Source organism: Rhineura floridana, chromosome 6 (assembly GCF_030035675.1).
Source record: "Rhineura floridana isolate rRhiFlo1 chromosome 6, rRhiFlo1.hap2, whole genome shotgun sequence".
Lineage (NCBI taxonomy): Eukaryota > Metazoa > Chordata > Lepidosauria > Squamata > Rhineuridae > Rhineura > Rhineura floridana.
This window is the reverse complement of record NC_084485.1, coordinates 74,400,137-74,418,740: the sequence shown is the minus strand read 5'-3', so window position 1 is coordinate 74,418,740 and position 18,604 is coordinate 74,400,137. Positions and strand designations below refer to the sequence as shown.

At 42.3% G+C, this 18,604-nt stretch overlaps 1 protein-coding gene across 1 annotated transcript; it reads right to left on the bottom strand.

Annotated features, from left to right (window-relative positions):
* Nucleotides 1-6,318: 6,318 nt before the first annotated feature.
* MLN (motilin) lies at nt 6,319-15,919 on the bottom strand. The gene is made up of 5 exons (XM_061630617.1): nt 15,905-15,919; nt 14,912-15,013; nt 12,900-13,004; nt 8,741-8,849; nt 6,319-6,460 (listed from the first exon to the last, which is right to left on the bottom strand). The coding sequence occupies exons 1-5, from the start codon at nt 15,917-15,919 to the stop codon at nt 6,453-6,455; spliced, it is 339 nt and encodes a 112-aa protein (XP_061486601.1). The 3' UTR covers nt 6,319-6,452.
* Between the last annotated feature and the right edge of the window lie 2,685 nt (nt 15,920-18,604).

Here is an 18,604-nt window from a genome sequence, read left to right as displayed (position 1 = left end):
TAAACAGGCAAAATTATTTTGGGCACAGATAGGTAGGATGATGCAAAAAATCTTAAAGATAAATATTCAGTCAAAACCAGAATTTTTTTTATTGGGTTTTATGGATAAACAAAAGGAAAAGAAATATGGAAGAATAATATTATATATGATCACGGCAGCAAGATTATTATATGCACAAAAGTGGAAAATGGAATTAATACCAACAATGGAAGAATGGCTATTGAAATTAATGGACTTAGTTGAGATGGACAAATTGACATGTCTTATTAGAGAAAAAATGACAGATACATTTCTTAAGGAATGGAAGCCTCTTTTGGACTTTTTGTTGAAAGAAAAAAATGAAATGATGATAATGGGATTTGACGATTAATTAAGATAGACTTTGGAAAAAAGTGAATTTCGTATGTTCTAGGAGACAGGTTTGATATATATTATATACTTATAGCTGATCTGTAACAAATCGGAAGTCAAGTTTTTCTTTTTCTTTTATTTTTTTTGTTGTTGTATTGTTTTTGTTGTATTTGTATTTGTTTTTATAAAAATTTGAATAATAAAAAAATTATTATAAAAAAAATATTTAAAGCCTCATATCTGTACCTTATTTGCTCTATAAATTATTTTGGGATGTTATTTAGATTGTATTTTGGCATTATGATTGCTTTGTTGTTCTTCTTTAGCTTTGATTTTCGATATGACCAGTTCATGGTCTGTACTGCAGTCTGCTCCTGGTCTTGTTTTTGCAGAAAGTATGGAACTTCTTCATCTTCTGCTTTCAATTAGATAATCAATTTGATTACTGTATTAGCCAGTTGGTGATGTCCACATGTACAGTCCTTACATGTGGACCTTACATCAGTGGTTCATGCTCTGGTAACCTCACGTTTGGACTACTGGAACGCGCTCTACGTAGGGCTACCTTTGAAGATGGTTCGGAAGCTACAGCTAGTGCAAAATATGGCGGCCAGACTGCTAACAAGAACTAAGCGGTCTGAACATATAACACCTGTCCTGGCTCGCTTGCACTGGCTTCCAATATGCTACCGGGCCAGATTCAAAGTGTTGGTTTTAACCTATAAAGCCTTATACGGCGCGGGACCACGATACCTGCAGGAACGCCTCTCCCGTTACAAACCGGCTCGTACACTATGGTCTACCACGAAGGCCCTCCTCCGGGTCCCGACCCATAGGGAGGCCCGGAGGGCAGTAACAAGATCTAGGGCCTTCTCAGTGGTGGCCCCCGAATTGTGGAATAGTCTCCCCGAGGAAGTACGCCTGGCGCCGACACTATTATCCTTTCGGCGCCAGGTTAAAACCTTTCTCTTCTCTGAGGCATTTTAATTTAAGTTATTTATGTAAATGCTGTAATTTCTATTTTAGATGGAGTATTTTTATATTTGTTATACTGACTTTGTAATTTTATTATTGTATATGTTGCTATGTTTGCCGCCCAGAGAGCTGTTTGCTAGTCGGGCGGGATATAAGCTGAATAAATAATAATAATAATAATAATAAAGTCATCTTTAAGGTTGCTCAAAGAAGGTGTTTGCAAGAAGCAAATTATTGGCTTCATAGAATTCAATAATTCTCTCTCTTGCTTCATTTCTATTGCCTAAGCCCCATTTCCCCACAATTTCTAGTTCTTCTCTGTTCCCTACTTTTGCATTCCAGTCCCCCATGATTATCAGAGCATCCTGTTTGGGTGTGTGATCAATTTCTTCCTGTACTTCTGCCTAAAATCTCTCCATTTCCTCTTTTTCTATGTTTGCTGTTGGAGCATACTTGGATGATGGTTATGTTGATAGGCTTCCCATTAAGTCTCATTGATATCACATGCTCAGACCTTGCATTATAGCTCTTAATTGCTTTTGCTACATCACTTCTCACTAATAGAGCAGCCCCATTTCTTCTTAATTTCTTATTTCCTGCATAAAATATTTTGTAATTGCCTGATTGAAAGTGTCCCATTCCCGTCTGTTTTAATTTACTCACGCCAAGTAATTGTAATATTGATACGTTCCATTTCTTGCTTGACAATTTCTAACTTTCCCTGGTTCATGCTTCTCACATTCCATGTTCTTATTGTGTACAATGTACAACTCAGGACTCTGCTTTCGCATCTGTGCGAATCAGCCTCCAGGCTTCCTTTAGGCTTTGACCCAGCTGCGTCATTAGTCATAGTGCTACTCGTACTTGTCCATTGTTCTTCTCCAGTAGCTTGATGAGTGCCATCTGACCTGGGGGTTTCATCTTCCAGCACCATCTCGTGTTGCTTTTTGGATAGTCTATTTCAGGGTTTTCATGGTAAAAGGTATTCAGAGGTGGTTTGCCATTGCCTTCCTCTGAGTTTGGATGCATCTTAGTCTGGTGTCTCAGCTTTGACCATTCCACCTTGGGTGACTCTGCTAGGAGTCTAGCCTCTTGGTCTAGACTCCTGAATGGCACTGCTCTCAGCTTCGTTGACACTCTCAAACCCTCTTACAACATTAAATAGCACTCTGTTATCCAGCTATGTCCTTTTCCATGGCCAAGATTCCCCTTTAAGTAAACTCCATTTGACAAAGATCCCTTCTGATGTTAATCAAAAGCTTCCTTCTTGCCAATTCTGCCTCCTTTATTGCTTTTTATCTAGTATGGCACTGGGATGAATAGCCTGTTAATTGCTCCATGAATAGCCTCTCTTAAATGCCCCTTGTTGTCAGTTTCTTCTTGCAGGTGTGTGTGGACTTTCATTAGTGATTTCTTTTTTATATTTTCCCAATTTTAATAGAGTAAAATTTAACATGAAAATTTAAAAGAAAAAAAGTGCAACCATGCAGGGAAGCAAACTGACAACAACGAGCAATTAAGAGAAGCAATTCAAGGGGTAATTAACAGGCTATTTATCAGTAATTCTTTTGACTTGTTCAACAGGAAGCAATAAAATATCAGAACCTGCAAACAGGTAATGTAAAGGCACAGGACCCCCCCCCCCAAAAAAAAGCCTGAATAATGCTTGGCCTGTTCATACCAGACAGGTTGTTGCTGCAATTAATTTTAGGTTTTGTTTTTTTAAAAGAATGCCACAAAAGCCTGAAGAAATGTATAACAGTAAAAAATGGTGTACACATTATGTTAGCCACAGTCCATATCTATCCTGTATCTATCCTGTCAGTTTTTATGAAATGCTGTGTTTTGATGCATTTCCCCCAAAACTAGCTTTAGTCTGAATTGAGAAAAACCTAGCTGGATTTTAAGTCAATAATATGTACGCTGTATAAGTTTTTTTTTTTAAAAAAAATAAAAAAATAAAAAATAACACACACAAGTCCACACACTCTAAATCACAAACAGTAGACGCATGTCAGAAGAGGGCCTTAAAATGTCAATCACCTGCATTGTTAATGGGTGTTATCCAGCAGATGCAGCTACAGTCATCTTTGCGATGGAAGCACAAGAGAGATTGGTGGATGGGGAGGAATTGCATTTCCCTACATTTTGATTACTAGGAAAGTATGATTTCTCTGGAACAACAGTGTGTCATTGAGGGAGAACGTCTGCATCCCTTACAATAGGGCTGGGAAACCTCTGGCCCTCCAGAGGTTGCTGAACTGCAACTCTCATCAGCCCTAGCAAGAATGGCCAATTTTGTATGATGCCATATTGATAGGAAAGAATACAAAAATGTTCTACCTGCTGAAATTTTCTCCGAGTTGGTTCCAACCTTGCAAAAGGCATCTTTTCTTCTTATGTATATTATCTTAAAAGTGGAGAATGGAAATACATGCTGTTGAATGATATTTCCATTAATGTGGAAAATCTGCCCACTGTTGGTTGACCATAGGTTTCAATTAGATGCTCGGAGAGTTCTCATAGAGACTAGCATCTGTAGCAAACTGCAAAGCTGTTAGAACTGTGTGTATGTTGTTTTGGCAGCAGTATGCCAGCTCACTCAATGATTCAGAGTGACAGAAGAATTCACATTAACTTGGAAGTACGAAAATGGATTGGAATTGAATATGTGTCACACATATCATTTGTCACAGAGCTTTTCACCTCACCCCCTTTTCAAACCTTGTTGCTGTTAAGAGCTTGTGCCACCTAAAGAGTGACAACTTTTCGTCAAATGTCAGGCCATTAAATGGCTATCAATTAATGTAAAATTGAAGCAGATCTAAGTTTTTTAAGCAGATTTGTTTACAAGGCTAAAATAGGCACCAGTTTGGAATACGTTGTGTACATTCCTAAACACCCAGCAAACCATGCTGGCAGAGAAAGACACTGAACAGGCATGGGAAAAGACTAGAAAGTTGGGGACTTGTAATACTGATATATATTATTGATATTCTGGTGATTTATATGTTCAAGGAGAATCACATGTGACTAACCCCAATTCTATAGATGCATGTAGCTGTGAAACTTGGTTTGAATATTGTGTATTTACATTGGCATCCAGTGTGAGGCAAGTGAAGAAGGTTTGTCCTGCTATGCTCTTTGACACTAGTGGCAATACCATTTTTGTCACTAACTACTTCTGGCTATCTGATGTGCAAGGTTGATTTAGTTGCTCCACAGTACCGGAAGGATCTTCAGAATAGTACTTGAGTCCTGAATCCATCCTGATATGCCATCCTATCTCCCCACCCATTTATACGACAGCTTTGTATGCCACTACAATGCCACATCTGATTGTATTGGCATAACAACTTGTTTCAGCTTGAATTGACATAGATGATACTACTACTTAGAATTTATGTTGCACACTTAAATAGTTCGATTTGCCTCACATACTGTAGTTCAATCATATATGCAGTAGTTCTGTAAAGCAGAACAGTATTGTTATGTCCATTTTACAGATAAGATAGGATGTGTTTAGGCTGGCACAATACTGGTTCCCTAAAGATGCAGTGAGCTTATGACTGAAGTGAGATTTGAGTAAGGAACATTCTGCCACTATGATCTGCCACCTCTTTAATGTGATATGAGCATACATAGTTATTTCTGGTGTGGAGGCTCATGGGATCAGTCAGTAAGTAGGACAATGTGTGTTCTATATTAGCTGAGGGAAAGTTCTGGAAGCCAGAACTCTTGGGAATCTGTTGCCAGGTGAAGAATGGAAGATCTTTTCATAATTGTCAGAGTCTGTTTTTCTCCCTCTTAACTTCCCTGTGCCACAGTCTAAAAAGCTCAGGAATGTTGGGGCTAAAAGCTGAGTGAAATGTAATCATATTGGGCTTCTATGCTCTGTGGTAAAAATGGCCATGAATGGATAGTTGTCAATTCTTGACAGCAAATATTATGGAATTTCTGCAAAACATTTCATTTGCTTTCATTTTTGAACTTAGAACACTGGCAAAGCATAGGAATTTAGAAAAGCATGCAACCCACTTTTGTAACTCTCTATGATGAACCACACTTTAGGTTCCCATCTCTCTGACTTACCAGCTTTACTTTCCTAGGCTAGTGTCTGCAAACAGGAGCATAAGATATGGCATTGTGGTGTCATGGAAAGCTTTTGCATAGCATATAAATGGGTGGCAGGGCTGGCGCCAGGCATGACTGGGCTCTTGGGCACCAGCCTGTCCCGGGCGCATGGCTCCTGTCTGTTCCACCTACCTCTCTCCTGTTTTCGCTGCTGCGTGTGCATCAGCCAAGATGGCAGCAGAGGCTTCTCTAAGGGGCTGATGCCCCCTCCACCATCTTGGTTGATGGCACACATGTGCGGTATGCTATGTGCAGCGCACATGCCTTCCATAAATCAAGATGGCGGTAGGGACACTAGCCCCTTAAAGAAGCCTCCGCTGCCATCTTGGTTGATGGCAGCCCTGTGTGCACAGCACGCACAGCAGCAAAGACAAGAGAGAGGTAGGTGGAGCGAGCGAACGGGGGGAAGCTTGGAAGCTCCCTCCCTATGATCCGCAGCAGGAACCCTGCCGTGAATCACAGAAGGGGAGCGCTACTTTCCCACCCTAATGAGGGGCCCTTTTGGGGCCCCTCTGGGCCGCAGGGGCCCTCGGCTAGGGCCCAACCTGACCACCCTTTGGTGCTGGCCCCGATTGTAAATATGCACAAACATCTGCACAGGCAAGCTTTCCTCTCTTTCCAAAGTTGCTGGTACTAGGGCTGGATGCTTCATCATCATAAGCATAATACCTGATTAGGTCCTGAGAATGGTAAGGACAAGAACGTAATTGTGTGGGATGTGCAAAGCATTTTGGTGTTGGAGACTGGCAGTTAATGTATCTTGCACGGAGAATGATTTGCAGTGACAGCTTCTTTTAGTGCTCTTGGATGTCATTTGGGTAAATCTTTTCAATGAACTTTGAACGAAGTAATCATATATTTGAGTTTCATGTTTTATTAGCTTGCATAAGTAGTTTTCTTTGTGCAGTGCCTTGCAGGTAGCCTTTTTGTTAAATAGCCTTCTTGCTAATTTGCAGGAAGTGTCTCACTTTAGTCTTCTAAATCTGAGAACATCAAGTAACTATAAAGAGAGGAAACAACAAAAACAAGTTTGTGAATCAATACTGTGCAAGTTTAAATTTGGATTTTCTTAATCTGTCAAACAAAAAAACAAAAACAAAAATGTAGTTTCAGCAACAAAAAGGTGTTTAAGATTAAGTGGATTATCATAGCTAATTCTTTATGAGTTACAGGTGTCTTCAAAGTTTTTTCCTGAACTACTGAGGTTAGAAACTGTGGACAGGATTCTAGGTTGTGGGGAGGTTTCTTAGTGTATTCAATCAAATGTGCTTTGAAACCCTCTACAGACAATTGCATTATGTGCATGAAGGTTTAAAGAGGAACCTGCAGAGACATTGGGGTGGGAATTGCATGTGCATCCCTGTCCACAGTTAAAGATGTTGTGTGTTAAGGTGAATGCCTGAATACACCTATAGTGTCAAACAGATCTACATTTTCACATTACAGTAGGAAGCCATTCCCCTGCATGTGTAGGATGGGCTGTAATTCTACTTCATTAGACTATTGTCACTTCTGATTATGATATACTGAGATTTTAACTGAATTTTCAAAAGAGCTAAATTAGCATATGACTTTGAATATCTGGCTCCAGTTGTGGATGCAGAGGTAATTTGAACATTTTGCCACATCATAGCCCAAAGTGTTTAGTTATTCAGCACAATCCTGGGACAAGACAATATTTTAATTCCTCATTCCTGGTTTTACATAGCTTGAACTTTTCATTGAGATGAGGTTCTCTGATTATGCCCAAGCCCATATACATAAACTGCCTTTGATTTCAAGGCTGAAAGATAAGCAATCCTAAAGAGTTATTAACAGCAGTATCTTTTTACAAGCTTACAATCTAATTCATATGTTTTTACAGTAGCCAATGAATTGCCAAGAAATGGAGCCACGATGCTAGTCATGTAAACCTATAGTTTACTTCAGCCTTTCCCAACCTTTGGGTCCCCAGATGTTGCTGGCCTACAATTCCCATCATCCCTGACCATTGGCCACGCTGGCTGGGGCTGATGGGAGTTGCAGTCCAACAACATCTGGGGACCCAAAGGTTGGGAAAGGCTGATTTACTTTGTTATTTTGCTGATGCAAGTTTCAAAAGTTTGCAACGACCTACGACAGCCGGAATGTTGACTGCCTCATTCCTGTGATCAAGCTGAAGTACTGCTTACCATGGACATTGTCTATGTTGGCAAAAAGCTGGACTGCTCCTGCTCCTTTTCCTGTATTAGGACTAGGGGATGCAGTACCAGCAGGACACCTCAATGGTATTATGTTCTGATGTCAACATATTGATGTAAGAACTAGTAGACATTGTCTAATTGTTAGGAATTTATTAGGAAAGTGTTAGGAAAGTGCGATTTGTTATTGTATTTTCATTGAAAGTTGTTATTGTTGCTTTTTAATAATGTTATTACCTTGTTATTTAATTTTTGTAAATTGTACTGTTTTTATTGATATGTATTTCTATATTTGTGTTTATTTTTTGTAAGCTGCCTTGGGGGCCTTTTGGCCAAAAGGCGGAATAGAAATAAACAAGAACAAGAACAAGAACAACGACAATAATAAAAGTTTTCCTAGCAATATATTTTGTTGTGATGATTCCCCCAGAAAGGAGTAGAGATTGTGTGTGTCCCCACCTCTCCCTTTCACAGTCCTGCGAATATGCATGGTCAGTTTCATTTTATGTCCTATAAGGGGGTAGTATCAATTTGACGTCCCCCTCTTTTGGTAGACTTGTCACTTTCCCTTTGGGGCAGGAAGTGGTTTAACCAAGACATGCTTGTTCTTTCCAGTACAAGCGTGCACACCTAGTGCTTTTAAAAAGGGGATGGCTGGGTATCATCTCTGCAATAAGACATCCCTCCTCCCCATCCTTTTTATAATGGAAGACCAAATATAGTGCTTGTGTTTTAGTTGAGGAAGACAGTAAGTGGGGAAACATTGTGCAAATGAAAAATGTGGCTTGGGTGTATTTTCTCTTGGCTGTGATGGGTGCTGGAGATGAAGGGCCACAGATCAGTGGCAGAGCCTCTGCTTTGCATACAGAAGGTCCCAGGTTCAATCCCTGGCATCTCCAGGTAGTGCTGGGAGAGAACCCTTCCTGAAATCCTGCCAGTCAGTGTAGATAACACTAAGGCAGCTTCCTATGATCCTATGAAGAAGGATTTATGGTCTTTGGTAAGGAGTTGTCTAAAATAAGTCAATATGACATAAAAGCCATTCATAGAATTTCAGCACTGAGGACTTCCAAGAAAGGAAAAGACAGATAATATAGTACCATTCTGAGTATTGGGTAACATCTCTGTTAGGAGTTCCTCCAGGATATTTTGATATTTTTCCAGCTGTCTGGAGTTCAGATGTATTCCGAGTTCTACTGGAGCAATCAACTGTAAAAGAAGGTAGGGTTAAAATGCAAACAAAACCAACATTTTAACCACATTCTGCATCATGCACGTTGAAGGAATCATTAGCACTGGATCATTTGTTATTGCTAAAAGGGATTTTCTGATCCAGTATTTTAACATTTGACTATGTGACCTGTGGAGCAGGGTTAAATCGCTCATTGATTCAGTGATTGCAAAAGCCAATGGCAGTTGTTTCTGATCTTGCAAGTCTTGACAATTTATCAAGTTTCTCAAAGCTTGAGGCTGCAGTCCTATACACAATGAGACATACCATGTGGTCATTGAAATCAGTGGTATTCTGTAGTGGATTGTGATTGATTCTGAAATCAGTGGAAATCTGTACCGGATTGTGATTGATTCAAAAGTCTTCAATTAAAATATGGCAAGATCCTTAGCTTTCTCATAAGGAATTATCCAGTCCCCATGGATGCAGAGAAATTCCTAAAAAACAGGACTGCCACATAACAACAAGAGACCAAGAACCAGAATGCAAATAAAATAAACCCTGTATTTAGACATATTAATTTCATGAATTTTGAACATTTTCAATAGGCAATCCAGCTAGATGGAATAGAACTTTGATGCTATTACTGTGGTAATTCTGAGATGGATGGGGACTTTCATTATTTGATTGCAGGTTTTGAGTAGTTGGACAAACTTAATTTATAAAATGGCATAGCTACCGAGAAGATTTCATCTACTGAAGCTTGTCAATAGTGAACAGAGAACAGCACTTATATTTTAGGAACATAGAAAGCTGCATTATACTTCCTATGTTACTAATATAAAAGTGCTGTTTTCTGATCCATCAGTTCAGTATCATCCACACTGACAAGCAGCTGCTCCCCCATGGTTTCAGGCAGGAGTTTCTCCCCGTCCTACCTGGAGATGCCAGGGGCTGAACCTGGGACCTTCTGCATGCACATCAGGTGTCTGCCACTGTACTATGACCCATCTCTCTCTCAGAATACTGTTTCTGGCAATACAGTATGTGAAGCGCAGGTAAATGTGGCCTTGGAACTCAAGACACATGTACTATATTTTGAGGTTTGTCACAAACCTCACAGGTTTATCTGTGTTAGTTTTGGTGAAAGTAGTGGAAACTTCTTGTCACTGTGTGAACATAAAATATATTAAAGATCATGAAAGACACTAAAAAATGAAGCAGGTGAGAGGTGTATAAGTTATGGATCTGAAGCAAATGTTGCAGTTAATCAGTATGATGGTGGTTGGGTGAGAGAATTTTCTAATCCAAGTTGTAATTCACAGTAGCAGCTATGCAGAACAGCTCTCAAAGCCTTTGTAGCTTCATAATTCTTAGAACAGCCAATTCAGTAAGTGTGATTGGTTGACTAGTCACACTGCTGTGTCATGTTAGGATTTCTGCTGTATGCAACACATTATAGCAAAAAAAACCTTTTTAGGCGAGCACAACATTTCAAAAATTATGGAGCAATATTTCACAGACTGTTCTCAAACCATTTCCCCCATTTCATTTTAGATTGTTTGTTCTCATTTTAAGTGAACAAGTAGATTTTCTCCATCTCAATAATTTAGCCTCAGAGTGAACCCATCAATGCTAAAGTCAGAGTCAAATGAACTGAATACTGAACTTCATATAAATATTCTCAGGGACCTACATTCAAACAAGAGACGAATGCTCATATTTGGCTAGTGATTTTTTAATAACTTCTTTTTCTTTCAGCTCTAGTTAGGTTCCATTCTGGGGACTGTATAACAGTTTATTGTAATAATAGCATCTGTATCAAATGGATACATTGTCCTGAAAATTCCTGTGGAATCTTTCAGGACATCAGATGGATGGACTGCACAAACTGAAAACTAGAAGCTAAAGGAAAGGAGGTGGGAAAGTGAGGAAAGGAGTGAGTTTTTCCCTATGAATATTCTCCCCAATGAAAATTAAAATAAGCCTGTCTTTTAATCAGTATTTTATGTGCAAGTCAGTATGATGTTCTGATTGGTGTGTTAGAAGAACTGTCTTGCGGTACCTGTCTTGTTTGTTTATTTCAAAATTGCTTAATATTTTAAAAATCTCTAACTCGTATACAATGTAAAACACACACAATATAATTAAAACAAAAATGCAATCTAAAGCAAATAAAACAGTATAAAGACATGTAAAAGCATATAAAAATTAAGGGAATTCAAGATCATAAAACAGGGTCTAATCTTATGGGTCAGGGAAAATCTGGGCAGAAAAAACAAGCCTTTATAAGATGTCCGAAGAAACTGATGGTTGCTGCTTCACATATGGCATTTCATCATACTGGGGCCACAGGAGAAGATGCCCTATGATATTCTGTAGGACATGGTGCCATGAACAAAATTTCCCAAGGTGATCTAAGTGATCTTACAGGTCTGTACAGGGGCAGGCGGTCTTTCAGGAAACCTGGTCCCAAGATGTTCAGGGCTTTTTATGTTAACAACAAGACTTTGAACATGGCCTAGTAGCTGATCAGCAGCCAGTGCAATTCCCTCAGCACAGATTTAATATGTGCAAGTCTAGGTGCTCAACAACCTCACCACAGCATTCTGGACCAGCCGCAGCTTCTGGAGCAATCTCAAGGGAAGCCCCACACTGCATTGCAGTAGTCCTGTCCAGGAACGGATGTTCCAACCTAGGTTGATAATAGGTGCTGCTCACCACAAAGACCACCTGAATCTCTAGTGACAATGATGGATCTAGGAGTACCCCAAACTATACACCTCTTCCTTCAGACAGCGTGCAACCCTGGTCAAATTCACGCCATACATTTATTCCACTATTATTCCACTTTAAACAGTCTTGACTACCCCCAAAGAATCCTGTGAAGGGTAGTTTGTGAAGGGTGCTAAGAGTTGTTAGGAGACCCCTATCCCCCTCATAGAGCTACAGTTTCCAGAGTTACCTAGGAAGAGCGGCTGTCTGTTAAACCACCCAAGAAACCGTAGCCCTGTGAGGGGAACAGGTGTCTCCTAACAACTCTCAGCACCTAAAAAAAAATACCCACCCCAGAATTCTTTGGGGAAAGTAATAACTGTTTAAAGTGGAATAATAGTGGCATAAATGTATGATGTGAATGTGGCCCCTGTCTGGAACTGGTGAATTCCCCAACTTCTGTAGCTGGGAACCGCTCAACCACAGCCTCTGTCTTACCAAGATTCAGTCCCAGGGCTCATCTACATGGTGGTTTACTGTGTATTTGGTGCTACTCAAATCTCCTTTAAATTTGCTTGGTTCACATGGCATTATGAGCAAACAGAAGCTATCACACAGTTTCCCCCCTGTAAATCTGTACTAACCCAATCCACTGATAAGAAAGTGAAAGAAAAAAGTCTTCACTCTGTTTCTCTTGTGCTTGCAGACACTTTGCTCCAATGCTTTTAGGTGGGTGTGTCAATCATTCCCCTCTCCATGCTCACTATCTCCTCCTCCCTTCTTTCATTTTGTTTCCTGTACTCTGACAAGCAACTTCTTGTTGCTCTCCTCCATTCTGCTGGACTTTTTTATGTTGCTGCAAACATTGCCTTTATTTTCTTTTTCTCTTTACTTGTGCACAAAAGCATAACACTGCTCAAACAAAGATTTGTATTTCAGTTGTATCCTACCAACCATAGGCACAGAAAACACAGATATTCACACTTTGGTTGTTTTTTTAAAGGAACCTACTGCAACTGGTAGAATAGACTGAGCATGCTTGGTCACCAAACAACCAGAGGGAGTGGAAAAGTATAATTAGAGAGTGGGGCCACAAGGAAACAGTGAGACTAATCCTCCCCAGAGGAATACCTACTTGTGTGAATGGGAAAAAGCGATTGGCAGCTAACATTGAGCAGGAACTGAGGATGGTGCAAATCTATTATGAAGGTAAACACAGTGTATTTCCCACGAAGAAATGCTCCCATGTAGAGGAGCCCGCAGTCTGTTGGCCCTCATCTAGCCAACCACTACATCTAGGCGCTGATTTGAAACAGTCACATCCTCTCCTGATTCAGATGCATCAGAGAAATAGAATTGGGAGCACAATTTACCTTGATGATTTGCCCTTCATCTTCTGAAAGCTCAGGAAAATCTCTTGTGTCTGATCGCTGCTGCAAAGTCAGAGATTTCTTCTGTGCCTGGTTCTTCTCTTTCTCCTAGAGTCAAACAGCAAGAAATGATTAAGAATGTCACTTTTGGGCTGGCCATTGTATGAGAGCCAGATTAGCTATGTTGCCATTTCAAATTAAGATAACACTAATGATAGGCAAAGCCAGCTGGTCACAGCATCTCTTTCAACAAAATCTGGTTAAATGATCACTGCTAGAGCTGTGTCCTTGCCCTGGACCAGGAGTCCTCAAATGCAGAGCCTTTTTACAATAGCAGCCCTGAGAAGAAGGTGGACCTACTCCACAATACTTTGCATGTAAGTTTCATGGCCCTGGAGCCCGCATCTCATTCCTTGAACTCTTAGGAGACATCACTGCCACCAGTGGTGGTTAGTGTTTACTAGACCTGGTGGGGCTGTTGAGAGGTCCTGGGGGCATGGCCAAGTTATCCTGGTTTTGTCCTCATCTTCCCTTGCAAAGATACTGTAGAGTCGACACTTAATTACTGATGTTTTACAAATGGTTAGCACCTAACTTAGCTGAGAAATGCCTTATTTTGGTTCAGAAGGGATCCCTGCTGTCACAGTTGCTTCTATGCTAGGAAAATTGTGTGGCCTCCACCTGTTCTGGTTCTCTCCGTATCCTCTTAGTTTGCAAAGAAACAGTGGACACAAACATGGCAGTTTCATTAATATTTAGCACCTGAGTGTCTTATCTTGGTTGAGAATGTCTAGTGTGAATTCATACCACAATAGCTGTACATTAGTCAGACCCCACTGAATTCCATGAGGATTGCTCCCTGGTAAGTGTGTACAGGATTGCACCCTGAATTGGTTAGTCTGAAAGGTGTCACACAGGACAGTTAACAAGGGGCCCCATGCATGTCCAGATCTATGAGAAAATATTCCCCTCTCAGCTTTATTTTTTATTCATACGACTGCACTGCAAACTTTATTGATGCAAACAGAGACCTGCAAAGACCATCACAGTTTTAGCTGGTCACAATACCAGCTTATAGTGTAAACCTAACCATGTAAACTCAGAGGTATGTCTAAAGAGATTTACTTCTAGGGAAATGGGATTGGGATTGCAGCTCTAGCAAGGGGAACAAAAACTGTACTGGAACAACGATCTACCACCTCCTCCCAACTTTCCAATGCCTCTGCTGGGCAAACAAACCTCATGGGAGAGCAGAGATTTATGATCACTATTCCCCCCCTTCCAAGTTTCTAAAAGTCCCTGTGAGCAAACAAACCTGCTGCAACCTCCTCCTAATTTTCCAAAAGCCTTCGTGAGCAAACAAGCTTACAGAAGGGTCTTTAATTCAGTAAATCGCCACCTTAGAGTGAAATCCTATCCATGTCTACATAGAACTAAGCCTTATTTAATTCAGTGGCGCTTACATTAGTGCCTTATGTTAGTGGAGTTCAGATTGCAACTTTAGCAAGGGGGCAAAAGCTGGATCAGAGCAATGATTCCTCACCTCCTACCAACTTTCTGACAGCAATCTTTTGGGGTTTAGAGAGTAGAAAGGTGGGTGGGACATTAGGAGAGTGGAGAACTACTGCAGCTTCCTGCTCCCAACATTTCAAAAGCTGTTGGGAGTAAACACACTTGCAGAAGAAGAGGACAACTGCCAAGAACATGGAAGGTGAGTGTGCAGGGAAATTGGAAAGTAACTCACTTTCACCAGCTGCCTCCCTCCCAACAGTCCATCAAGTGCAGAGTCATAGACCACAGTCCACTCTTTCTCCCAATCCTCCTATAGTGTCCCTCAGCCCATTCACAAAAATAAATGCAAATAGCTTAAGAAATAAAAAATAGATAAATCTTTAGTATAAAAGACTCACACTGTCCACTCTCTCTCTGTTAACAAATGCTGATTAAAAACCCCTCACTCACTCCCCACCCCGGTCCTGCAAGCAAAACAAGCTGTTGCAGCAAAGTATACACACACAGAGAGGCAGGCTGACATTTCTCTTCTCATTGTTTTCACGTTCCTCTAAACAAATGCAAATAAAATAAAAAATAGTCTCATAGAAAGACTGAGACTCACACTATGTGCAGTGTTTTACTCTCACAGCTCTGAGCATGCCCAGAATCTATGTGGACTGCCTTCAAGTCAATCCCGACTTATGGCGACCCTATGAATGTCAGAATTTCTCTATTGAGATGCGTAGCAGAGTTGCTTAGCGCTGCGGAACGGAGAGTATTGAGCAAGCTTAGAGTGTGTGTAGGGTTGCCAGGTTCTTGGCCTGAGACTGATCCTGTATCTTTAGGAGAAGAGAAAGTCAGCCAAGTGCAGGTGTTCTTGCAACCCTGTAATGAGAAAAACCACAAGGTGGAATTCTTCCTTCCCCCTGCATAATTTTTAAAGATACAGAAGACCTCTTGGTTGCCAGGCCTGGCCTCCAAGAGGTCTTCTGTATGTTTAAATGTTGTGCAGGGGAAAGGGAGAATTCCACCTTGTGATTTTTCCCATTACAGGGTTGCAAGAACACCTGCACTTGGCTGTCTTTCTCTTCTCCTAAAGATACAGGATCAGTCTCAGGCCAGGAACCTGGCAACCCTAAGTGTGTGTGTTTTAATCTTTGCTAAGATTCTACCTTCCCTGCAAATTAGTCAGACAGAGTCTTTAAGCTTTAAAATAAGAAACAACTACTTTATTCTGGAAGTACATGCTTGATAGGAAAGAGTTCTATATCTAGCTAACTAGCTATGTTGGAGCAACGAGCACTGGTCCCAGTACTCGCCCTCATCCTGGTTGAGAGGAGAGACAAAGAGAAGATGTCTGCTCCCCTCTCGAGAGAAAGAGAACACAGAGAGAGGCGGGAAGGAACTGGGATCAAACATCCTGTTGCTTATCAGTCTAGCAGGAAGGGAAGAGACAGCAGGATCAAAGGGATAGGTATAGCCTCAACCAGCAAGAGGTCTAGCTCTCTAGCTACCCTTATTAACCCCATGCAACCTTAACCCATCAAGTTGGAGTTGAGCCTCATACATTCCAACAACGAATAGGGTGTTCATGGTAAGCGGTATTCAGAGGAGATTTACCATTGCCTCACTCTGAGGCTAGTCCTCCCCAGTTGGCCAGGGCCTGCTCAGCTTGCTACAGCTGCACAAGCCAGCCCCTTCCTTGTCCGCAACTGCCAGCTGGGGGGCAACTGGGCTTCTTGGGACTCTGCAGCTTGCCCACGGCTGCACAGTGAGTGGCTGAGTGGTGCACAGAGCTGATTGGTCAGAGAGCAGTATGAAATGTTTGCAGAGCTTCTCTGAGTTCAAATAGAAGTATAAAATGTGTGTGGAACAAGAAAGAGTATATGGCTTTGATTTTTGCAGATTTCTTTTTAAATTGCTTGACATTTTTATTGGGAGGGCTGTGCCCCAGTAGCCCAGCCTCCTCTGACTGCCACCAGACTCTGATGACTGGACCACAGACTCCTCTGAGAATCAGGGGAGCCCTGAGGAGTTCTCTTTCTAAAGCAGTGCTTTAGGCTTAAACTCCCATTGCCTAGAAAAAAGCCAATGGTTGCAGGGGGAAAAAGGACTGGCACTTTAACAGCTGCAGCACTAGGGAACTGAAGAAGACCTGCCCTGGGAGTGAGTACCTGAGTATCTAGGTGCTTGGTGCTTGCACCTTTGGGTTGCTGTCCCTTGAAACAGCTGAAGTCCCTGGTAAGTGCTGCAAGAACTGGGACCCCCTGCCTGACCTTGGTTTCAGAGAGAGGCTGCAGTCAACCTTGCAGCCTCTTGCATCAGCTGCTGGCTGGGGCAGGAGGCATAAAAGCTCAGCTGCTCCTGGGCGGTGGGTCTGCCACTCGTGGGGTCACCACTGAAGGGGGTTGCCCCTTCGGGAGTCCTGAGGGGGAGGGCGCTGCCTCCCTTCTATTACCTTTTATTTTAATTTTTCTGTTTAATTTGCTTCTTGTTAAACTAATCTAGAGGAGATTGGTGGTGGGGAGGGTGTGTGGTGCATGTGTAGTTCCTGCACAGGGTGAGAGCCTGTGCAATGAACTAAATGATAGGAGAAAGTTGCTAGATGCCTTCAGAGTGAGAGACTGTAACTGGCAGAAGGCTGGTCCTCCCTGGGTGTGAGACAGGAGGGGGAGTAGATGGGCCCTGTGTGAAAAAGTTTGAATGGGTATGACTGTTCCCAGTTCTTGCAGAGGCCTACTGGAATAATTGGCTCCAACAGGTTTTGTTGGTGGGCTCTTGTTGGGTCCATATTAGGTGTTTAGGAGGAGTCTTAGTACGGAGGAACATGGGTGATGCCACCCCAATTTCAGTGATCACAGGTAGAGGGAAATATAGCCATGGGGATGTGGTGAATTACCATAGAAGACGATGGCAAGACTATCTGTGCATTGTTCCTTGCTGCCACTCCTCTCATGGATGGGTTCCTCATTGCTCATCTGCTGTGCCCATTGGCCTGTGTGTGTTGTTGTTTAATGTCAGATCAGTACACAATAAGACCACTCTCATCCATGATTTGATAGTGGGTGAAGGTGCCAATTTGGTGTGCATTACTGAGACCTGGGTGGGTGAGCTGGGAGGAGTTGATCTGACCCAGGTTTGCACACCTGGATACTCGGTGCAACACCAGCATAGGCTGCAGGGACGGGGGGGGGGAGAAGTTGCTGTGGTCTACAGAACTTTCATCTCTGTCACCAGGAAATGACTCTGTCTTAGAGCTGGCTGTGAGGGCCTGCACCTGGTGTCGGGCCAAGGAGACAGTAAACTAGGGTTGCTGCTGGTGTACTGTCCACCCTACTACCCAGCAGCTTCTCCGACTGAGCTGGCGGAGGCCGTCTTGGCTATGGTGTTGGAGGAGCCCAGAATGATAGTGCTGGGTGATTTCAATGTCCAGGCTGAGGCTGCCTCTAGTCTTCTGGCTTGGACTTCATGGCCTCCATGATGACCATGGGGCTGTCGCAAGTTGTCAGTGGCCTAACACATAGGGCAGGGCACACCATTGACTTGGATTTTGCTCCAGATGGAGGAAGGGGTGGCCTGGGGATAGGGGTGGTGGATGTCATCCCATTGTCATGGTCAGATCACTTCTTGGTGAAGTTTAGACTTATGGCTCTGATCCTGCCCTGCAGGGGTGATGGACAGATTAAGATGGTCCACCCCCGGAGACAAATAGAATCCATTGGATTCCTGAATGCCCTGGGGGAGTTCCCAGTAGATAGAGCAGGTGACCCTGTTGAACCCCTTGTCACGCTGTGGAACAGCGAGGCGAATTGGGCTCTTCACACGGTTGCTCCCAAGCGCCCTCTCCGGCATTGTAGACCCCAGTTTGCACTTTGGTACACCAGTGAGCTAAGGGCAACGAAACAGGCTGGACGACAGCTAGAGCTCAAGTGGTGAAAGACGTGCTGTGAGGCTAATCGGGCACGAGTAAAACATCATAACCATGCCTACTGTGTGGCGGTGAGGGCGGCGAAGAAGGCCCACTTCTCTGCTTCCATCACATCCTCAAGTAGCTGTCTGGTGGAGCTTTTCCGTATTGTCAGGGGTCTGTTGACAACAGCTCCAGGAAGTGGAGTTTTAGACCCTTCAGAGGCCCACTGTGAATTGTTTGCAAGGCATTTTGAGGGTAAAGTTGCTCGCCTCCGTAGCAGTCTTGATGCCCCATCCACATCTAC